The 19,955-nt window shown below is 51.3% G+C and overlaps 1 protein-coding gene across 4 annotated transcripts in view; it reads right to left on the reverse strand.

Annotated features, from left to right (window-relative positions):
• Window positions 1-565: 565 nt before the first annotated feature.
• The window catches only part of SLC9A8 (solute carrier family 9 member A8), a 77,309-nt gene continuing 57,919 nt past the window's right edge, over window positions 566-19,955 (reverse strand). For 2 of the 4 annotated variants that reach the window (XM_003252921.2, XM_004090081.2), the window contains exons 11-16: window positions 17,444-17,560; window positions 14,524-14,606; window positions 11,554-11,665; window positions 8,550-8,770; window positions 5,879-6,025; window positions 566-4,965 (exon numbers count right to left, since the gene is read on the reverse strand). In XM_003252921.2, coding sequence (XP_003252969.1) covers window positions 4,858-4,965; window positions 5,879-6,025; window positions 8,550-8,770; window positions 11,554-11,665; window positions 14,524-14,606; window positions 17,444-17,560 — 788 coding nt within the window. In that variant the 3' untranslated portion in view covers window positions 566-4,857. Of the gene's footprint in view, window positions 6,026-8,549; window positions 8,771-11,553; window positions 11,666-14,523; window positions 14,607-17,443; window positions 17,561-19,955 lie in introns of all 4 variants that reach the window. The other 2 variants (XM_030825239.1, XM_030825240.1) reach the window with 1 other exon arrangement.

Raw genomic sequence — 19,955 nt, forward strand, 5'->3', positions numbered from 1 at the left:
CCAGGACAGCTTCTCCTGACTGGTTTCATTTTACATCACATGCGCTTTTGGTTCGTGCCTGTTACCTTCAGCAGCTTGGATGCCTTTGGAAGTACGTGGGGGTATAGACAAACTCATGACCCTTCTTGCCCCACATGCCACCACCTCCGATCAGAGGCTATGGATGCCCCCACTCCTGCGGCAGGGCAGGTTCAGTGACAGAAGTTCCCCATTTCACCATCAGGCAAAGGCCTGTGGGGGACTGATCTATAAGCCCTGAGCAGGAGGTCAGGCAGCCCTGCAGCCTGGGCGAACAGCCAGCGAGCCCAGGGAGGAAGGGCTCCCAGCATCGTGAGGAGAAGCTGAGCCTGGCTGGGGGCTGAGCCTCACATGCTCCTCACTGAGGGCCAAACGTGGGAACCAGACGCAGGCCAGCCGGACCCAGCCCTGCTTCTAAGCCCTGTACTTCCTGGTGACATGGCTGCCACTGGCCCAGGGGCTGGGTAGCGGTGTGCCACAGAGCCCAGTCTAGGAGGTGTGACCTGTGCATCTGCAAAGCCACCTGAACGTGAACACAGACACTGGCTCCGATTCAGCAGCATACACTTTATTTCCAAATAGGCATCCAGTGACACGACTGTTCACACATCTATTCCTGACTCCCTTAAAGAGTCCAACGAGATGACGCAGGGCCTCCCACATGGCAGCCACAGGTCCCCCATCTCTGACCCGCCTTCCCCTCCCAGCCCAAAGCCCCATCAAGAAGAGCAGCACATCACTGCTCAGGAAACAGGGGCCTAACGGGCCTCTTGCAGCTCACTTGGGAGGGAAAAATGAGTAAGCCTGGCCTTCATAATGCTTCTTAAAACAAAAACCCAGCACTCTTCATTTTTACAAAGGAAATGATGAAAAGGAATGTAAGATGCACATCCATCTTGAGGACAATTCAAGCTTCGTCATCTTGAGGACAATTCAAGACTTGCAGATCCCTACTTGGAGAAACCGTCAAAGCCTTTGGTATAAGCCAGGCCATGCCCACCATCCAGGTGGAAGTAGGGAGGCCTCCCCATCCCAGCCTGAGGCTCTGGCTCCGCAGGGCTGGCAGGTGACTTTTGACCACGGATGCGCATCTTCCCCCAGTCACAGGCCCACTGCTCACCAGGACTTTGCACTCACCCCAAAGCCAGTGAAGCCCCCACAGAGCAGCCAGGGAGACCAACTCCAAGGCACCAGAGGCCACAGCAAGAAAATGGCTCGGGAGAGGGGATGGGATGGGGCAGGGGGTGTGTGTTAGTTTTCCTCCTTCTGTTACATGCCAGATAACAGTGAAGCCCCTCAATGTCTAACTGTTGGAGAACTGTTTGGGAAATGGCAGAAGCCTAAATGGAAGGGAGCTGGCTCTTTATTCTCTTGAGGCCTTTATCTTGACTGTGAGATGGAGCCCGTGAGACGGAGGGTGTTAGATAGAGGACCCGGGGCTCTGGAGACGCCTTCCCGAGGACTCTGCTTCATGACTCCGCATCAGGAAGCTCAGGGTTTCCTACCCGCCCCCAGCAAGGGCAGCAAACACTGGCACTCACTCGGCAGGGAATGCGGGGGGCGGAGGGGGGCCTTTTCTCTTCTGCATGTGAAATCCTTGTCAGTGGCAGCAAACGGCCACTGAGCTTCTCCCCACACAGGAATCAGGCAGCAGTTCCAGCCCTGAGCCACCCCAGGCCACACCCACACCCCAGCCTGCCCCATCCGCAGCAGAAGTGGCCTGGCCTCAGCCACCCTGTTGAGGACTCTCCAAGCATGTGCGCCCTGCGGGAACATGGACCCGGGACTTCATGAGGCCAAGCCTTGCCGATAGCACCTTTGCCAAGGGTTTTAAGAAGGGTCCCCAGTCACCCATCTTTCAGCATTCCAGAGCATACAAAGGAATCCTGTGGGCTAACCTGGGCGACTCTGGTGCTCAGGCCTGCCCCTTGGCCTCATGCCAGCCAGCCTGGCTGGCCCAGCCCAGCCCACCCACCCACTGTGAAGAGGGGTGGCTGGCTTAGGGTAGGGGCCGAGAGGGCTTCAGTTCTGCCTCTGGACAGAGTGTCTGACCTCCAGATGATGGAACTGAGCCACCCTTAGCCTGGCCCTGGCCCATCCACCTGCAAACTTATCTCGGGGACCTAGAAGCCAGCCCCTTTCCCTGCAAGACCTCACACAAGCCACAGGGGGTGGTTGTTCCGAGGGGTCATAAGAACTACAGGCTGCAGAAAGCATGGGATTTATTCCAAGAACTTGTTCCACACGGCAGCGCCTGTGGTGGAGGGGCTCCTGGCTAAAGGGCTGGCTTCCTCCATCGCTCCCTGGCTCCAGCCTTCACTCATGCTGAAGTATTCCTCCTACACGCCACAGTTCTCCTGTACCATGGCCTAGACCCAGAAGAAAATAAATACACATGCAGGAAGATACAGTTAAGCTGCGTATTTTTGTATCTTCTACGCATTCACTGCCCCAAATAGAATTATTGGGTGTGCTAAAGGTAGACAGCAGCAATTTGTTATTCTCAGGCAAAAAAATTGACCCAGAAAAACAGACTTCTATGGCCTTTTGTTACCAAGGCGAGCCAAGATTGCCAAGGAACACGGGGTGCCCTCATCTCTTGGGGGCACTCTCCCAGGCTGCTGACCTCACCTGGCCGACGGGGCAGAAGAGGCTCACAGGAGATCGAGGCAGGTGCTGGTACCTCCTGGGGAAGGTGCCCCAACAAATCCTGGGGCCCCTCCACCAAGCCCCACATGCTCTTCCGCCACAGCATCGTTTTCAAGTCTCAGCTGAAAGTGTGAGGCCAGGTGTGATGTGGCTGGGGCTATCAGACCTGGTGACGAGGGGGCAGACGGAAATGGGATCTCACTCTTTTCATTGCTTTATCTGTGAATTTAAGATTAGGAAAGAAAGAAATCCTGGCAAACAACTGAGTTTGCAAAGCAACTTACATCTGGGAGATGGGACCCTAAACTTCAGAGGAGAGTGAGTTCTGGCAGGGGCAGGAGAACAATCTGGTCTCAGATCCCTGCCCCCACTCGCCCAGGGGCAGGCAAAGGTCCCCACCCTCTGACTTCCTCTCTTCTCCACTAAAAGGAAATGGTGGAGACCAAAATTAAGCAAGGCAATGGCTCAAATTATGGGGTTGAGGAATTAAAAAAGATCATATTTTAGCTCTATCAAGTACAAATTTACTTTTCATGCAAAAAGTAAACAGCGTGCTTCCTGCCCGGCTGGCCTGCTCTGACTTCAGGGTCAAGGCGAGGTGGTAGGATAAGGCCTGGCCTCTCATTCCTGGCACAGAGGAACCTGGAAGGTCCTGAGGTCAGTCCCTCCTGACATCTGGAGCCACACCGCCTGAGGTGGAAGAGATGGAGATGCACTTGCTCCAGCCCAGGGTCCATGCGGGCCCACTGTGTCCCCAGAGAAGCAGGAATGCACATGATCAGCCCAGGGTCCATGCTGGCCCATGCAGGCCACTGTGTCCCTAGAGAAGCAGGAATGCACATGATGAATTAAACCACCCCAGGGTGCCAGGTTCCAAGGCTCCCTGGGACCCAGAACCACATCCGGAAGTTGGCAATGGCCCTTTGATGAGCTGAGCAGTTTGAGGCTTGTCAAAGGGGAGATGAGGAGAGGATGGGAGTCAGTGACTCCATTCCATCTGGACATGACTGGCAGCTCCTCGCCCTGAGATGGCTGAGGGGGCCAGGCCCCTGGGGCAGGGCTGGGGTGTGTGTGCGTGGAGCGTCCGCTCCAGGGTGCTGGGGCCCCAGGTCAGAGTGGGAGGTGGGAGCACTGGGTGCTGCTGCTCTGGACCCTGCCCCAGTGCTTTGGGGACCCTAGCATGGGTGATGAATGGGATCCAACGTGGTAGGGAACTGGGAGAGGGGAAAGAGGATGGAACCCTGATTAGCAGCAAAGATGGCAGCAGTGAGCCGACACCGCAGGGCCTCGGCACAGTGGCCTCCGATTAGACAAAAGAACCGAGTACGGGAATGGTGGGGAGGGAGATCAGATGGCAGGAGGCGATTAGAGGCTCTCAGCACTTTGCTGTAAAATGCAAATCAAGACAGCCGTTGTGGGCCGGCAGGAACCCTGTGCCTCTAGCTTTTCCCTCTAGAGGGCGCTCTGACCTCACAAGATAAAAGCCTAGCATTGCAGCTTGCAGGAGGCTCTAAAGAAGATACCAGAAGGTACCAGTGTAAACATTCAGAACATGCCCAGAGAAGGGCAGCAGCCACCTGCTACCCAGGGAGACAGGCTGCGAAGTGCCAATCAGGTAAAGGAAAAAAGGTCACTCCGTTTCTGAGGGAACACAGGAAGTATCACAAAGGGCAGCGGGAGGTTTTCAAGATTTCTGGGCCCTGCCACTTAGGTCAGAATTGTGGCTGCGGAGGCATCTTGATGACTCAAAGGCAGGCGGCTGACCCCTGGCTCTGCCAGTCCGGCGGGGGCAGCATGAAGGCAGTGGCTGGGGAATGGCACAACTGTAGATGGTGTTCCTCTAGGCAGGGGGCGGCAGAGCTCCTCCGGGTGGGGGCGGGGTAGACACCCCAGCTTCACAGATGACTGCCACCTGGCCCCATGCTCCCTCCCCTCTGTAGGCTGAGGAGTCACACTGAGCGGAGGCTGGCTCAGGGAGGAGTGGGGAGATGACAGTTTCCCAAGAAGTCGCCTGGCTCCAGAGGCCTGGCAAGTTCTGGACTCAGGTGACTGCAGCCAGTACCTCGCCCCACCCTCTTATGTCTTGAAGGGGCTGCTGGATGCACACACCTCTGCGAGGCCCCTGCTGGGTGTCTGTGGGCAGCAAACGCCCATCCTGGGCTTGCCTGCCTGAAGCCTTGGCACCTGGCGTCAGAGCAGCTCCTGCTCGTCGTCCTCGGAGCCAGAGGGACCCTGGCGTACCTCCTCGTACCACTTGTTGGTGAGAGTTTTCATCTGGATGCGCCCGTGGTGCAGGTCCTGGGTGGAGAGACAACCAAGCCGTCAGGGCGTCAGGGGCAGGGCCAAGGAAGGGAGGGGAGGCTGCTGGGTGCTTTGTGTGGGGTGTCTAGGGAAGAAGTGGGAGGCAGGGTGATGGCCACAGGCAACTTCAGTTTCAATTGAACAAACTGAGCTGGGATTGTGGAGGTCACAGGAGGTGTCCTTCAGAAAGGAGGAGGTAGCATGGCTTGAGGTTGAAAATGTGGTCTCTGGAGTCAGACACACTTAGCTCTGCTCCCAATTATGCCCGTATTGGCTGTGACCTTGCGGGGTTACTGCACCCCCTTGGGCCTCCATCTCCTCAGCTGTCAGGGAGACAGCTGCATCCACTGCACGGGATGCTGGAGAAGGAAGCGGTCATGGTCACGGTCACTGGAGCTGCCTGGCTCCTGGAAGAGAGCACACACCAGCAGCTATCAGGGCTGCCGGAGGGTGGAAAATGGGCCTGCTCAGAAACAAAGCGGGCAGCAGCGGGAAGAGTCCCACCCCCACCCAAGGCCTCCAACTAGAGAGGCCAGCAGTGCCCTGAGGGACAGAACCAGAGCCCAGAGCTGGGGGCAGACTTGGGCCACAGCCTGAGGCCCTGGTATGTCTGAAATTCCTCAGCTCCGATTCAGTAGCTGATCGATACCCCGAGTCTATCATCCAGGAAAACCAAACTGTGTTAACAAGTCTATTATTAACCTCACACTAAATGTGGCAGCGAAGGAAAAACAGCAGATGCCGAGTTCCACAAGCACGTCCAGCCTCCAGATCGGGAGGCGGTGGCCTGGCGGGCCCACGTGAGCCTTCCTGCCTCCCCACTCTTCCTCCACCCTACCCTGGGCCACCGCAGGTCCTGAAGGAGGCAGGCAAGGGACCCCCAGAAAGTGTGGCCTGGCCGGTATCCCACCTCCTGTGTCAGCCTCCGAGTGAAGAAGGGGTTCAGGTACTTGGCGTCCAGCCACATGAAGCCTTTAAGGTCCTGCCGCCTGATGTAGTGGGCCTCGTACTCCTCCTCCGTGAGCTCCGACAGGTGCTCCGACTCCACAGTGTTGCCCTGAGCAGGGAGGAAAGGCGGCCCAACGGCCACCAGCTGGCACCATCGGGGGGCACCTCCTAGAAGCCCCCACACCACCCAGGCCGCCAGTGTCCCCAACCCTAACTCCACTTGACCATCAGTGCAGGGTGATGGTGGGCAGCAGACGGCCTCCTAGGAGCCCGCGGGGAGAAGGCAGGAAGGTCCGTCAGGGCACAATGGATGCCCAGGACCCCACCTAGGACAGCTAAAACAGAAGGACTGGGCCGGGCTGGGGCTTGGTCTTTAAGCTTTTCGAGCTTTTTGGGTGATTCTATCATGCAACCAGGACCGGAACTGCTGTTCTGGGCTTTTCATTAGCAGCAAATCGCACAGGGAGGCTTTTTGTCTCTTTGCCTGTGGCTCTCTTAGCTAGGACTCCACCGTGGACAGGCTTTTGCCAATCAAGTCAGGAGAGGAGAGGGGAGAGGGACACATCCTGTAGGAATTGGGGAGGGACGAGAAAAGGACCCCATGTGGGGGGAGGGACGGAAGTGAAGAGGCGGGACTCGGGTCACAGGTAGGAGCAAAGCAGAGGCTCTGAGTGCAGTACCCACTCTGCTGGAGGAGCCTCGGTGGGGCCACAGTGAAGTGTGCTCTGCAGCTTCACTGCAGGTGGCGGGGAGGGGGAGGGGGGACAGGTGCAGGGAGGGGAGAGGATGGCGGGGGAGGGGAGGGCATTTAGATGCTGTGAAGCAGTGGTTGTCAAACACTGGTCTGTATTAGAATCTACCTGGGGGGCCTGTGAAACCACAAAATACTGAGCCCACCGAAGCCACCTGCAGAGGTGCTAATTCAGTAGGTCTGAATGGGCTTGGGAGTCTGCAGATTTAACAGGTTTCCAGTGATGCTGCTAGTCTGGGGACCCCATTTTGAGGACTGCTGATCAGTGTGGTGGTAAAGAGGGCAGGCTCGGGAGTCTGTGCCCACAGCTGTCTGATTCTCTTGGTGCCTCAGCATTCTTATCTGCAAAATGGGCATAATGAAAGCACCAGTTTCTGGCAGGCTATTGGGACAATCTGAGATAATCCAAGGAAAACGCAAGCACACTGACTGCCACAGAAAACATTCCAGAAACTCAGCGGTTCATCCTCAAAGGAGCTGTCCTGTTTCTGCTAGTGCTGTGCTTCGCCAAGTGTGTTCACAGGATCAGCTGCAGCAGCACCACCTGGCAACTTGTTAGAAATGCAAATTCTTAGCCTGGGCCACATGGTGAGACCCCATCTCTACTAAAAATAAGAAAAAATTAGCTGGGTGGGGTCACGCCTGTCTGGAGTCCCAACTACTCCAGAGGCTGAGGTGGGAGGATCGCTTGAGCCCAAGAGGTCTGGGCTGCAGTGGGCCACGATCACGCCACTGCACTTCAGCCTGCGCAACAGAGTGAGACCCTGTCTCAAAAATAAGAAGCAACACAAATTCTTTCGGACCCCATGCCAGACCTATGAGATGCTGGTGTGAGACCCAGCAGCCTGTGTGTAGCAAGCCCCCCCACCGATTCTGATATCCAGAAAGGCCTAAGCTAGAGCTTTTGTGAAAAACAAAAAAGTTGGTAGATAGGGGGTGGGGGCAAAGGGCCTTTTAGAGTGATGGAAGTTCTGCAGAGCCAGGCCTTACGGCCATCTGGAAGTTTCCTCCCAGCAGCACTGCACTGGGTGAGGGGCCCAGCATGGAGACTGGAGGCCATGGTCTTGCCAGCCCTGACTCCAGTGTTAGCCATGTGAGGACTCCTAGGCCTCTGATGACTGATTAAAGTTACTGAGGCCTAGAATATGGGAACTAGAAAGAGATGCACGTCCAGAAATGCATGGTGATCGGCAGAGGATGCTCTGGGCTGGAGCCTACAGCAGCCTCTGCTTTGGTCAGAGGGCCTAGCTTCGCACAGAGGTCCTGAGGGTGAAGACAGGGCAGGAAGGCAGCCTGGTGGCAGGGGCGGTGGCTTGTAGGAAGAAGAGGTGGGCAGGCTGCAGAACCTCAGCTCTCTCTACAGCTGGGGCCTGGGTACCTCCAGCCCCACACCATATCTGCCCCTCTCACGGCCCTCACAGCCACCGCAAGCCGTCCTCCCCTCCTCAGGCCCCCAACAGGTGGTTTTTAGTAAAACCATACTGGGGAATGACAGGATTTTGAAACCCTCAAACCTGGGCCCTGACAGGTGTCTCAGCTGCTGGCAGGGCAGAGGCACTGCTGGGAGAGTGGCACAGGTCCAGACTCCTGTGGTGCCCCATGGAGCTTCAGAGAGGGAGCAGATGGGGTCGCCCACAGCCTCCCTGGCTGCGGCAGGTCACAAAGCCGCCAGACACCCCTACCCCAAGAGCCATGCTTCAGAACTCAAGTTCTGTCACCTCCTTCTCAGGAGGGATGACCAGTGTGTGTGCGTGTGTGACGTGTGTGGAGGTGCTGGGCGTCCTCAAAGCAAGGCTCATGTCCCCATTTCCTGACAGTGGGGACCACTAGCTGTGCAGCAGGCCAGCCCCCTGCCCCACCCCCGCAGGCACGTGGTACTGACCATCTTCTCCGTCTTGCTGAGGTTGACGTCCTTCTTGTTCCTGCGGCGCGCTCTGGCATCCTCAATGTCCATGAGGCGAATGAGGGGCATGGTGCTGCCGCCCAGCAGCAGGATGGTGAAGAGCACGATGACGATGGTGGTGGTGCCGATAAGCTGCCGCTTCTCCATGGGCTCCAGGTCCAGGTGCAGGCTCAGGGCGTAGGGGATGGCTCCCCGCAGGCCTGGGTGACAGCAAACAGCGTGAGAGAACACAGTGAAGAGGCAGCAGCTTCATGGGCTGGCTTCCCTGGAAATCCAGCCAGCCCAGCACTGCGACCAGCTGACTATTCTAATGGCCCTGCTGAAGAGTGTGTGCTCACCCTGTGAGGCTTTGGGGTGTAAAGAGCAGGTGGCAGAGATGTGGGGACCACAGACTCACCTCCATGCCCACGTGGGCAGATCAAATGAGGTGGCCTGCCCCAGCTACAGAGCCCCAGGTGCGGGTGTGGGAGGACTTAGCAAGCCTGATGCTTGTGTCTTGGAAACTGCAGGACAGCTGCTGTGGGCTGAGCCCTCCCTGTGTGTGCGCCAGGCCTGTGCAGGTGCTCAGCGTGCAGAGCATCACTGGATCTTCACAGGAATCCTCACCGAGCAGTGCTACTCTTGTCCACAACACACAGATGAGGGATAGAGGCCAAAAGCAGCATGGCCCGCCCAGGGCCACTCAACTAATACCCACAACAGCACAGGATGCAATGTGTCCAGTACCCCTCCTATCTCGAGATGCTGCCCCTGTGGAGGCCCCTGGTGGCACTGACGGGGCTGTGGGCTGCTTAGGTGGTAATGACAGGCTGGCTGGTCCTCTGTGAGGCTACTAGGGCACAACTGAGGGGCATGGACTGAGCTAGGAAACAGCACGTTCCTCTGTTAGAAGCTTCCTGGCTTCTTTGGCGCCGTACGGCGGGGACAGGCAGTCCTAGCCCCACCCTTGGGGAGCTCCTAGAGCAGCTGGGAGGAGACACAGCAAATGAGGCTGTGAAATGGTACCTGGAAGAGATGGCAGGGGGGGGGGGAGGGGGGGCAGGGTGCAGACAGCACCAAGACCTGCCCCAGACAGGAAGGTGGGGAGGCTCACATCACCCTGGGGTAGGACAGCCAGACTGCTGCAGGCCAGACCCAGATGGGGAGACGGCAGGGCAAGAGCAAAGGGCACATAATACAGAGACATGGTGAGGACAAGGGACTCTCAGCCTCTCTAAACCTGTCACGGGCCAGAGGATTCAGTGACATGAGACATGTAATGTGCTTTAACAGGGTGTGTACCCAGCAAGTGCTTAGTATCAGCTAGCCAGGCCATGGGGCAATTCAAAGTAGGATTTCTTGGGCAAGGGGGATGCAAAGGCATAGGGATGGCAACATCTCCACGGCATCCAAACAGGCAGCTGGAAACAGGAGTACGGATCCCAGAGGGAGGTCTGGGTTTGCGGGAGCAGCTTTGGGACTAGGTGGAAGTGAAGGCCAGTGGACAGGTGAGCGCACTCAGTGAAGTGCAGCATGAACAGAAGCAAGGCTGGGGCCAAGTCCTGAAGAAGCCACTATTTGAGGGGTCAGTGAAGGGGGACGAGCCCAAGGAGACGTCAAAGAAGAGAAAGGAGGAGCATGGCCCGGAGGCCGGGGAAGAGGGTGAAGTGGTCCTCGTCAGAAGGCAGGGGCAGTGGGAAGGAGGTGGGCTAGGACGGGGGCAGACGCCTCCCCTCCAGGTCTGGCTGCAGGAGGTCACTGATGACCTGCCAAGGCCCATTCCAGCCCCATGGACAGGCGGTGAAGAAGTGCAGCGAGCACGGTTCACTCGCAGGGGTCTGGCCATGGTGAAAGAGGCGCGGACGCAGCTGCGGGGGACGTGAGGAGGAACTCTGGCTGAAGATGCTGGTGTTTTGTGGGAAGGAGAAGCTCTGATTGCTTAAATGATGATGGGAGGGGCCGGTAGCAGAGGCTTGTTCAGTGCCCCTCGTTGAGGACCCAGGAAAGCCTGGATGGAAACCCACGGAGCAAGAGCCCGGAGAGCCTGGGAGAGAACAGGAGCCGACAGCCCCCGCCATTTCAAATACACTCCAACCTTGCCCGTAACGCTCTCTTATCCTCATGCCCCCCTTCCCAAATAGCTCACATCACTTTAGAAACCGCTGACACATTTCTGCCACCACTTTACAAAGTAGTTTGCCTCATTGGCAAAAGAGATTAGGAAAAAAATGAGTTTTTCTCACCATATATAAATGTATACATATATATACACATATGTACATATATATGCAGCATATACATTTTTAAACATGGCCTTTTGAAAGAAATCTGAGACAAACTTGCAGATATGCCTTTGGATAGAGAACATTATAAAGTGTGTTGCTATAACCCAACCCACACGGAAAATACTTTAATTATAATATTTAAGCAAGAAAGCATAAAGAACAGTATGCATTGCTCAAAAATAAATTTAAGGATGCCTATGGATCCAGTTCTTTAGAAGCAAAGATTTATGAAATCATTTCCATCCTTTAAAAAGTGATTAAATAGCAACTGAAACATTCAAATTAAACTACCAGAACTTTGTGACTAAAAGGAAAAATATCCAAAACTAACATAAAGTATGAAACAGTTTCAACTTTCACCTTTTCTACCTTGAGTCCATTATTACTTCAGCCTAGAAAACCCACAGGGAGGCGCTGAACCACGCCCAGCTGCATCCCGGACTGCACTGTACTGTCCAGGAGAATGGCAGAAATCCCGGCTCTGCCTCCAGTGGTCACGTGACCCTGGACATGTCCTTTGCCCTCTTCCAACCAAGCCTCGCCCACTTCATAGCACCATGGTGAGGGGCACCATCTTGGTTGCAGTGGGTACCATTAAACGGGAGTATTGATTACTTGTGGCTTTGCCAAGGGCGCTAGCAGAGAACCACAGCTCTCCCTCTATGGGGCGTGCTTTTAACAGGTATTTCCCCACCCTATTTGTCCAAGATTTGACTTACCACTAAACCACATGATGAACATCATCTTTGGTGTGATTTTATGATCCCGGAAGAAATTCAGGAGGTAGGAAAGAGGGAAAATGTTTACCGCTCTGCCAAATAGTACAAGCACCTGTTGATAGCAACAAACTAAGTCTTAGGTGTAAACATCTGGCTCTTCAAGCTGAAGCTTCCTGAATGAAGCTAATGCAGACTGTGTAACACATCCACTACAAATGCAGTATTCCCCTCAGCCATAAAAGACATGAGCAACACCGTGCTCATCAGAGACCCAGCATGGGCGTGCTGCCACAGCCACGGGATTCTATGCATCTAGGAAAGGATGAAGCTTTGTACGTTACCTTTCTCAGTAGCCAGAAAAGAGAGGACTGACGAGGTATCAGGAAGGGCTTTAGTAATGGCAGCAGAACAAAACTGAATGCCAAGAGGCTGTACAGAAGTATTCACAGATTAGTTTAAGGGCAACCTGACTCCAAAGGCGCCCTGCCTTGGGACAGGCCTGCATTGATCATACCAGCCCTAGGGGGACAGACAAGGTGTTTCTGCCTCTCCCTCAGGGAAAGGAGGGCAGCTATGAAGGACCTACCCATGCATGGAAACACTGCTCTCTGAGCAAGAGGAACGCAGAGGTAGGGTCTACCAGGAGGCCACATGCCCCGGCTTAGCCTGCCAGCTGCTTGCTGTGGATTTTGGTTCCTCTCCGTCTCCAAAGGCATGTTAGTCTTGGCAAAGTACAGCTTTATGTAAAGTTTACATCTTTTTTTTTTTTTTTTTTTTTTTTGAGACAAAGTCTTGCTCTGTCTCCCATGCTGGAGTGCAGTGGCGGGATTGTGGCTCAATGCAACCTCAACCTCCTGGGCTCAAGTGATCCTCCCACCTTAACCTCCCAAGTAGCTAGAACTACAGGCATGCACCACCATGCCTGGCTAATTTTTTAAATTTTTTAGTTAAAGATGAGGTCTTGCTATGTTGCCCAGGCTGGTCTCAAACTCCTGGTCTCAAGCAATCCTTCTGCCTTTGCCTCCCAAGGTGCTAGGATTACAGGTGTGAGCCACTGCACCCAGCCTAAAGTTTAAATCTTATCTAAGTGGATTCTTAGGACATTTATTACTTTACTTTCATTTTCTTCATCTTGGTTCTCACCATAACTACTTGAAAAGGATGATATAGACATATACAGTACATTCTTTAGGCTTTACATTTATTCTTTTAACAAGCATGAATTTGAGAGTATTTTTTTTTCTTTTTTTGAGATGGAGTGCTGTGGTGCGATCTTGGCTCACTGCAACCTCTGCCCCCCAGGTTCAAGCAATTGTCCTGCCTCAGCCTCCCTAGTAGCTGGGATTACAGGCGTGTGCTACCATGCCCGGCTAATTTTTGTATTTTTAGTAGAGACGGGGTTTCGCCAAGTTGGCCAGGCTGGTCTCAAACTGCTGACCTCAAGTGATCCACCCGCCTCAGCCTCCCAAAGTGCTGGGATTATAGGCGTGAGCCACCGTGCCTGACCAAGAGTAAATGTTTCCCATCATCAAACATTTCTATGCCAGACAACATGCTAATCATTTTACATGCATTATCTTGCTAAATTCAAATCCTTGCAAAGGTCTTACAAAGTAGGTATTGTTGTCTCCAGTTTATAGACAAGGAAACTGAGGTATAGAGAGATGAAGTAATTGGTCCAAGTTGACAAGCCAAGAAGTAATGGATCCAAGCCTCAAATCTGGTTCAGACCCCAAAGCCCATGCTCTTGACCACTAAGCTGAGTTTACAGGGCAGGAACTGTAACCCATCTGAATAGGCCATCTCCACTAGCTGCAGGACCAGCCTGGGCCTAACTGCTTAGAGAAAACTGAGTTGTCACCCCAGGGAATCCTCTCATTTTCCTCCCAACCTGTGGCTGAAATAGTCACCTCCCTGTTTCGCCCACTGAAATCCAATCTTCCATGCCTACACTTGTGTTTCAGGTTTGATCAAATGTGTCCCTTTCTACCCAGTGGCCACACTAAAGGCTATTATACTTTTTTTTTTGAGACGGAGTTTCGCTCTTTTTGCCCAGGCTGGGGTGCAAATGGCGTGATCTCGGCTCACTGCACTGCAACCTCCACCTCTCGGGTTCAAGTGATTCTCCTGCCTCAGCCTCCCGAGTAGCTGGAATTACAGGTGCGTACCACCACGCCTGGCTAATTTTGTATTTTTAGTAGAGACGGGGTTTCACCACGTTGGCTGGGCTGGTCTCAAACTCCTGACCTCATGATCTGCCAGCCTCGGCCTCCCAAAGTGCTGAGATTACAGGCATGAGCCACTGCGCCCGGCCTAGGCTATTAAATTTTCTGAAAAGGGCTTTTGCTGCTTTTCTCTTGCCCTGAAACCTGAGTTTGGAGGACAAATAACAGTGACCAAGAGCAATGAGCTCTTGCTGACTAAGAGGTGGAAGTACCCAGGTTGCAGGAAGAATATCTTATAAACAGACAAATAGACAAATTTGAAGAAAACTGCAGTAAGAAGTACATAATAAATTATCCAGAAAAAGTAGAAAAGAGAAAGAAATCCCAGGTCTATAACCACTGTGAACATGTGGCTATATTTTCTTTACATATTTTCTTTTTTCTGTGTATAATATTTTTATGTGGTTATGATCAATTACATATTCAATTTTGAAATCTGCTTTTACCTCCTCACACAAAAATCTATAAACCTGTACTTTTATTTAAAGACCATAATATTCAAGGCCATTAAAAATCTTAAAAAACAAGCAAAAGTCCTTTCTGGGGATATTTATTCACTTAATTCTACCCCTGCCCCCTTACTGTATGTTTGTGATTTTGTTTTTTAACAAAAGAAACTTTAAACAAAAGAGTGTCTATGTAGCTGTTGACTCTGAACAGTTAACAGTTACATAAATGAATCCAGAACATGTGTTTATTGGTCTACAAATAAGTAATTAAATAAAAAAACAAGGAAAATACTTACTATGCACCAGATGACAAAGGAAATTTCAAACTTGTGAGGAAAACTAAAAATGGACAGGCCAAGAAATGCAAACACACATGTTTCTGAAACAAACCAAACAATGGATTATTCAGCCTCAATTATTTCATTCCAATATGGTACTAAATTGTTAAGCAAGCAAACATTCACAGTCAGAATCCAATACAACACTTTCCTTATTTTCTTGAAAATCCTGCAGCCAATATTTGGTCAAACTTGTGCTTAAATTCTCTCATTCTTTTCTATTACATAAGCTACACGTCCCTGGTATTCAGAAATCTCTTAATGTAATAAGTCAACTGTCAAATACTTCTGCAAATAAACACGATCCCACCCAGGGAAAATGATAAACACATGAATCTGTCAATCTGCTGAACACTGTCATTAGCAAGGGTCCCCACCGTTGCAAAGTGGCAAAAATTCAGAGCAAATGACTGCAGACGCCACATGACAAATGTGAAGGGGCCTCTGGTTAACTTCCACATGATTAGCTTAATATATTTAACATTGCCACAAGGTTCAGAACACCGCTCACACCCAGCAGGATTTGCAGAGTAAGACTCATTGCTAACTCTTGGCTCCACTCTGCAAGCCAAAAAGAGCCCAATATTTACTCTCTGTCACACAAACTTGTACATTTTAAGAAAAAGCACCTTATAAATTTCCACACTAGGCTTTCTGCTTAAACTGTGATGTCCCTCAGAATAGCATAATGACTAAAGAGATTAAAACTGTGTATTATTATTTTTTTTAGAGACAGAGTCTCACTGTGTCTCCCAGGCTGAAGTGCAGTGGCATGATCTTGGCTCACTGCAACATCTGCTTCCTGGGTTCAAGTGATTCTCCTGCCTCAGCTTCCCAAGCAGCTGGGATTACAGGCACTTGCCACCACACCCAGCTATTTTTTTTTTTTTTTTTTTTTTAGTAGAGACGGAGTTTCACTGTGTTGGCCAGGCTGGTCTTGAACTCCTGACATTGTGATCCGCACACCTTGGCCTCCCAAAGTGCTGGGATTACAAGTGTAAGCCACCACGCCTGGCCTAAAACTGTATTTTAAAATAGTTGATCATAAACAGCAAGGCTGTTTTACATTCTAACAATGTTTTTTCTTTGAATGATACCCAAGTTTAAAACAAGTCCACAAGCTGGAGAGTTTACCCACCCTCCTCTCTTTGAAATTTTTTTCTTATCTAATATTTGTGTGATCTTTCCAAATGAGCACATTTAGAAGACATTCAGATCTAGTGGATGCTTTTCCCTGGCAGCATCAACTCCAGGATCTGGATACAGCACGGTATCCATTTGCTCTGAATTTCTGCCACTTTGCCACACTTGGGACCCTTACTAATGAAAGTGTTCAGCAAACAGGCAGAATTGTGTTTATCATCTTCCCTGGGCGGGATACTGTTTATTTGCAGAGAAATTTGACGGTTTTTCTGTCACATTGGACAAATTGTCAAAATTCGACAATTTTTCTAATGACCAATCCTCTATGGATGGATATTTAGACTGTTTCTATTTCTGAGAGGTTCAACAAACACCCCAGTACAGGCTAAATTCCACATGGTTGAACTGTTGGGCCAAAGAGCACGTGCCTTTTAAATTCAGACAGATGAGGAAAATGACTCTCCAGAAAATATTCCAGTAGGCCTGTTTTCCACACACCAAGGCCAGAAGTGGGTATTATCAAACTTAACATTTGCTAGGCCGGGCGCAGTGGCTCACGCTTGTAATCCCAGCACTTTGGGAGGCCGAGGCGGGCGGATCACGAGGTCAGGAAATCGAGACCACGGTGAAACCTCGTCTCTACTAAAAATACAAAAAATTAACCAGGCGTGGTGGCGGGCGCCTGTAGTCCCAGCTACTCGGAGAGGCTGAGGCAGGAGAATGGCGTGAACCCGGGAGGCGGAGCTTGCAGTGAGCCGAGATCGTGCCACTGCACTCCAGCCTGGGTGACAGAGCGAGACTCCGTCTCAAAAAAAAAAAAAAGAGACAAGTCCCCCAAAATGCCAGGGGTGATTTTGATGACAGCTAGGGCAGAGCCACTTGGGGGCCAGCTTAAAGGGATATGGTGAGAGTTGTTCCCCGACTCCAACCACTTCCAAGTATAAAGTTGGTGGGGAGATACGTGGGTATGTCTGAGCATGGGGGAACAAGAACTCGAACAAACTGCTTAAAGACAAAGCCATTGTGGTTTATCCCAGCCCAATAAGTGACACCTCTACTGCAAACTGTCCCCGAGTGATGTCCCTCAGGCTGCTCTTGTGAACAAAGGATTCTGTGGACAAGTTTGGAAAATTCTATAACTATATCCCCCGTTAAGGATTTGACAATGCATATTTGCTGAAAAGTCTGGCAATTCATAAATGTTACATTTTATTTAACCAGGATTTCCTAAACTCTTGTTTGACTACAAAAGCTTTATCTTTTTCTATTTTTTTTTTTTTTTTTAAGATCATAGCCCACTGCAGCCTTGAACTCCTGGGCTCAAGTAATCCTCTCAGCCTCCCAAGCAGTTGGGATTACAGGTGTGAGCCCCATGCCTTGCTTGACTATGAAGCCATTTTCATCAAACCATCATTAATATTATTTCTGAGGAATACATTTTTGGAAATCTCACATTAATACATTAAAAATGCATGTATCAAATGTTCATAATTGGTTCTCACTATTTTTGGTCTTTAAATTGTAGGTGCCAGATGTTCATTTATTAGGTGTTTGGTTTACTTTACAAAATTTCAAAGCCAGAGGAACAAACAAAATATAAGGGAGTGAGGGATCTGGCTCTGAGGAGCTGCTGCCCTGCTGCCAGGGAAAGTCTCAACTGACTTCTAGAACAGGATGAAGAAGAAAGATCAGCTCTGGGTGGGCCTGCGCACGGCCACACAGAAGCAGAACTCACCACACAAGAAGGCCACGGTGCGGAGGGTCTGCTGCATGAGGATCTGGGTGACTGGGGAGAGGTTATGGTGCGTATAGTGGGACATCACGATGCCTGAGAACAGGATGGCCATGATGCCTAGAGAGGGAGAGAACAGAACAGAAAGCACTGCCGTGTGATCCCCAACTCAGATCTCACAATGCCTGCAAGGCCCTGGGGCCTAGAGCATTAGAGGGTTTAAGAAAAAGGAAAATAAATGAATACCTGAAGCCTCCCAGAGGCTTCAGAAAAAATACCACAGGTCCCTTCGCTCTGGCAGCCTCATTATTAGCTGGGTGACCTGGAGCCACATTAAGTCCCCTGTCAGAGCTTCAGTTTCCGCTTCTGTACAGTGGGACTAATAGTACCCACTCACAGAACTGTTAGGAGGGTGAGTGAAAATAAGCCACGTAAAGTCCCCTTCACAGTACCAGAGCTAAAAACGTGTGGACCATCACTGACATCCAGGGATAGGGTTGGCAGATGTGGAACCTGTGGCTATTGAGGGCCCACTGCACTGCCCCCCCCCCCTTTTTTTGGGACAGAGTTTTGCCCTTGTCACCCAGGCTGGCGTGCAATAGTGCAATCTTGGCTCACTGCAACCTCTGCCTCCCAGGTTTATGTGATTCTCCTGCCTCAGCCTCCTGAGTAGCTGGGCTACAGGAACGCACCACCACACCTGGCTAATTTTTTGTATTTTTAGTAGAGAAGAGGTTTCACCATGTTGGCCAGGCTGGTCTCAAACTCCTGACCTCGGGTGATCTGCCCACCTTGGCCTCCCAAAGTGCTGGGATTGCAGGTGTGAGCCACTGCGCCTGGCAAACTGCACCGTTTTGTATAAGGAACTTGAGCACCTACAAATTTTCTATACGTGGAGAGTCCTAGAGCTGATCCTCCACAGATGCTGAGAGATGACTGGATAAGGGGGGGCAAGCAAACCACTCTGGGGGACAGAAAGGAGCCTAAGAATCTGTGTATGGAGAATGTGTGGATTCTTTTTTTTTTTTTTTTTTTTTGAGACGGAGTTTCATTCTTGTTGCCCAGGCTGGAGTGCAATAGCGTGAAATCGACTCACTGCAACCTCCCCCCTCCTGGGTTCAAGCGATTCTCCCGCCTCAGCCTCCCAAGTAGCTGCGATTACGTGTCCACCACCACGCCCAGCTCATTTTTGTATTTTTAGTAGAGATGAGGTTTCTCCATGTTGCTCAGGCTGGTCTCGAACTCCTGACTTCAGGTGATCTACCTGCCTTAGCCTCCCAACGTGCTGGGCTTACAGGCATGAGCCAACACGCCCGGCCTCTTTTTTTTTTTTTGGAGACAGGGTTTCATGTTGTCGCCCAGGCTTGAGTGCAATGGCGTGATATCAGCTCACTGCAACTTCTGCCTCCTGGGCTCAAGCAATCCTCCCCCCTCAGCCTCCCAAGTAGCTGGGACCACAGGCACCATGCCTGGCTAATTTTTGTATTTTTGTAGAGACGGGGTTTCACTATATTGCCCAGGCTGGTCTCAAACTCCTGAGCTCAAGCAATCCAACCTGCCTCAGCCTCCCAAAGTGCTGGGATTTTAAGTGTGAGCCACTGCACCTGGCCAAATGTGTGGATTTTGATGGACTTTTAAAATATTTTCCTTAACTTTGAATTTTCCCATAATCATGAACTACTGTTATTTAAAAAGGTAAATGCATCTTTTCTTCAGAGCCCTGCACGAGGGTGTCTACAACATTCTGTGCTTACACAGGATTTGAGCCTCGACATTTGTCCGCTGCCCTCAGCCACTCCTGAGGCACTCACAGGTCTTTTCTCAGCATCTCCCTGTGTAGGCAGCAGGAAAGGGGTCTCTATTTCATGTAAGGAAGCTGAGATTGTTTTAAAAAGTCATCAAATAAGCTGCCAAGATATACTAATTGCAAATCAAACTTTACAAGCAAAGTTTTAATTCACTTCTGCCATTTTGTGGAATCGGCTTATCTGGCAAACTTTCCGTGTATAAATGGGTGAAAATCGGCTGGGCACGGTGGTTCACGCCTGTAATCCCGGCACTTTGGGAGGCCGAGGCAGGTGGATCACTAAGTCAGGAGTTCAAGACCAGCCTGGTCAAGATGGTGAAACCCCGTCTCTACTAAAAATACAAAAAATTAGCCAGGCGTGGTGGCATGTGCCTGTAATCCCAGCTACTCTGGAGGCTGAGGGAGAGAACTGCTTAAACATGGAGGGGTGGAGGATGCAGTGAGCCGAGATCATGGCACTGCACTCCAGGCTGGGTGACAGAGCAAGACTCTGTCTCAAAAAAAAAAGCAAACTGTAAAAAAGGGTGAAAATCACTGTATTACAGACTTGTCAACTGCTAAGTTTACTGTAACACGATACCCTACAAAATATAGGAAACCTACTTTTTTGTATTGCCCCAGCAGGTGTGGGCTGGCTGAGTGACAGCAGGAGCTGGACATTTGATCTCCTTACCCTCTTAGGAAACAGCAAATGCCTTTGCTCTTCAT

This window comes from Nomascus leucogenys, chromosome 13 (genome assembly GCF_006542625.1).
Source record: "Nomascus leucogenys isolate Asia chromosome 13, Asia_NLE_v1, whole genome shotgun sequence".
NCBI lineage: Eukaryota > Metazoa > Chordata > Mammalia > Primates > Hylobatidae > Nomascus > Nomascus leucogenys.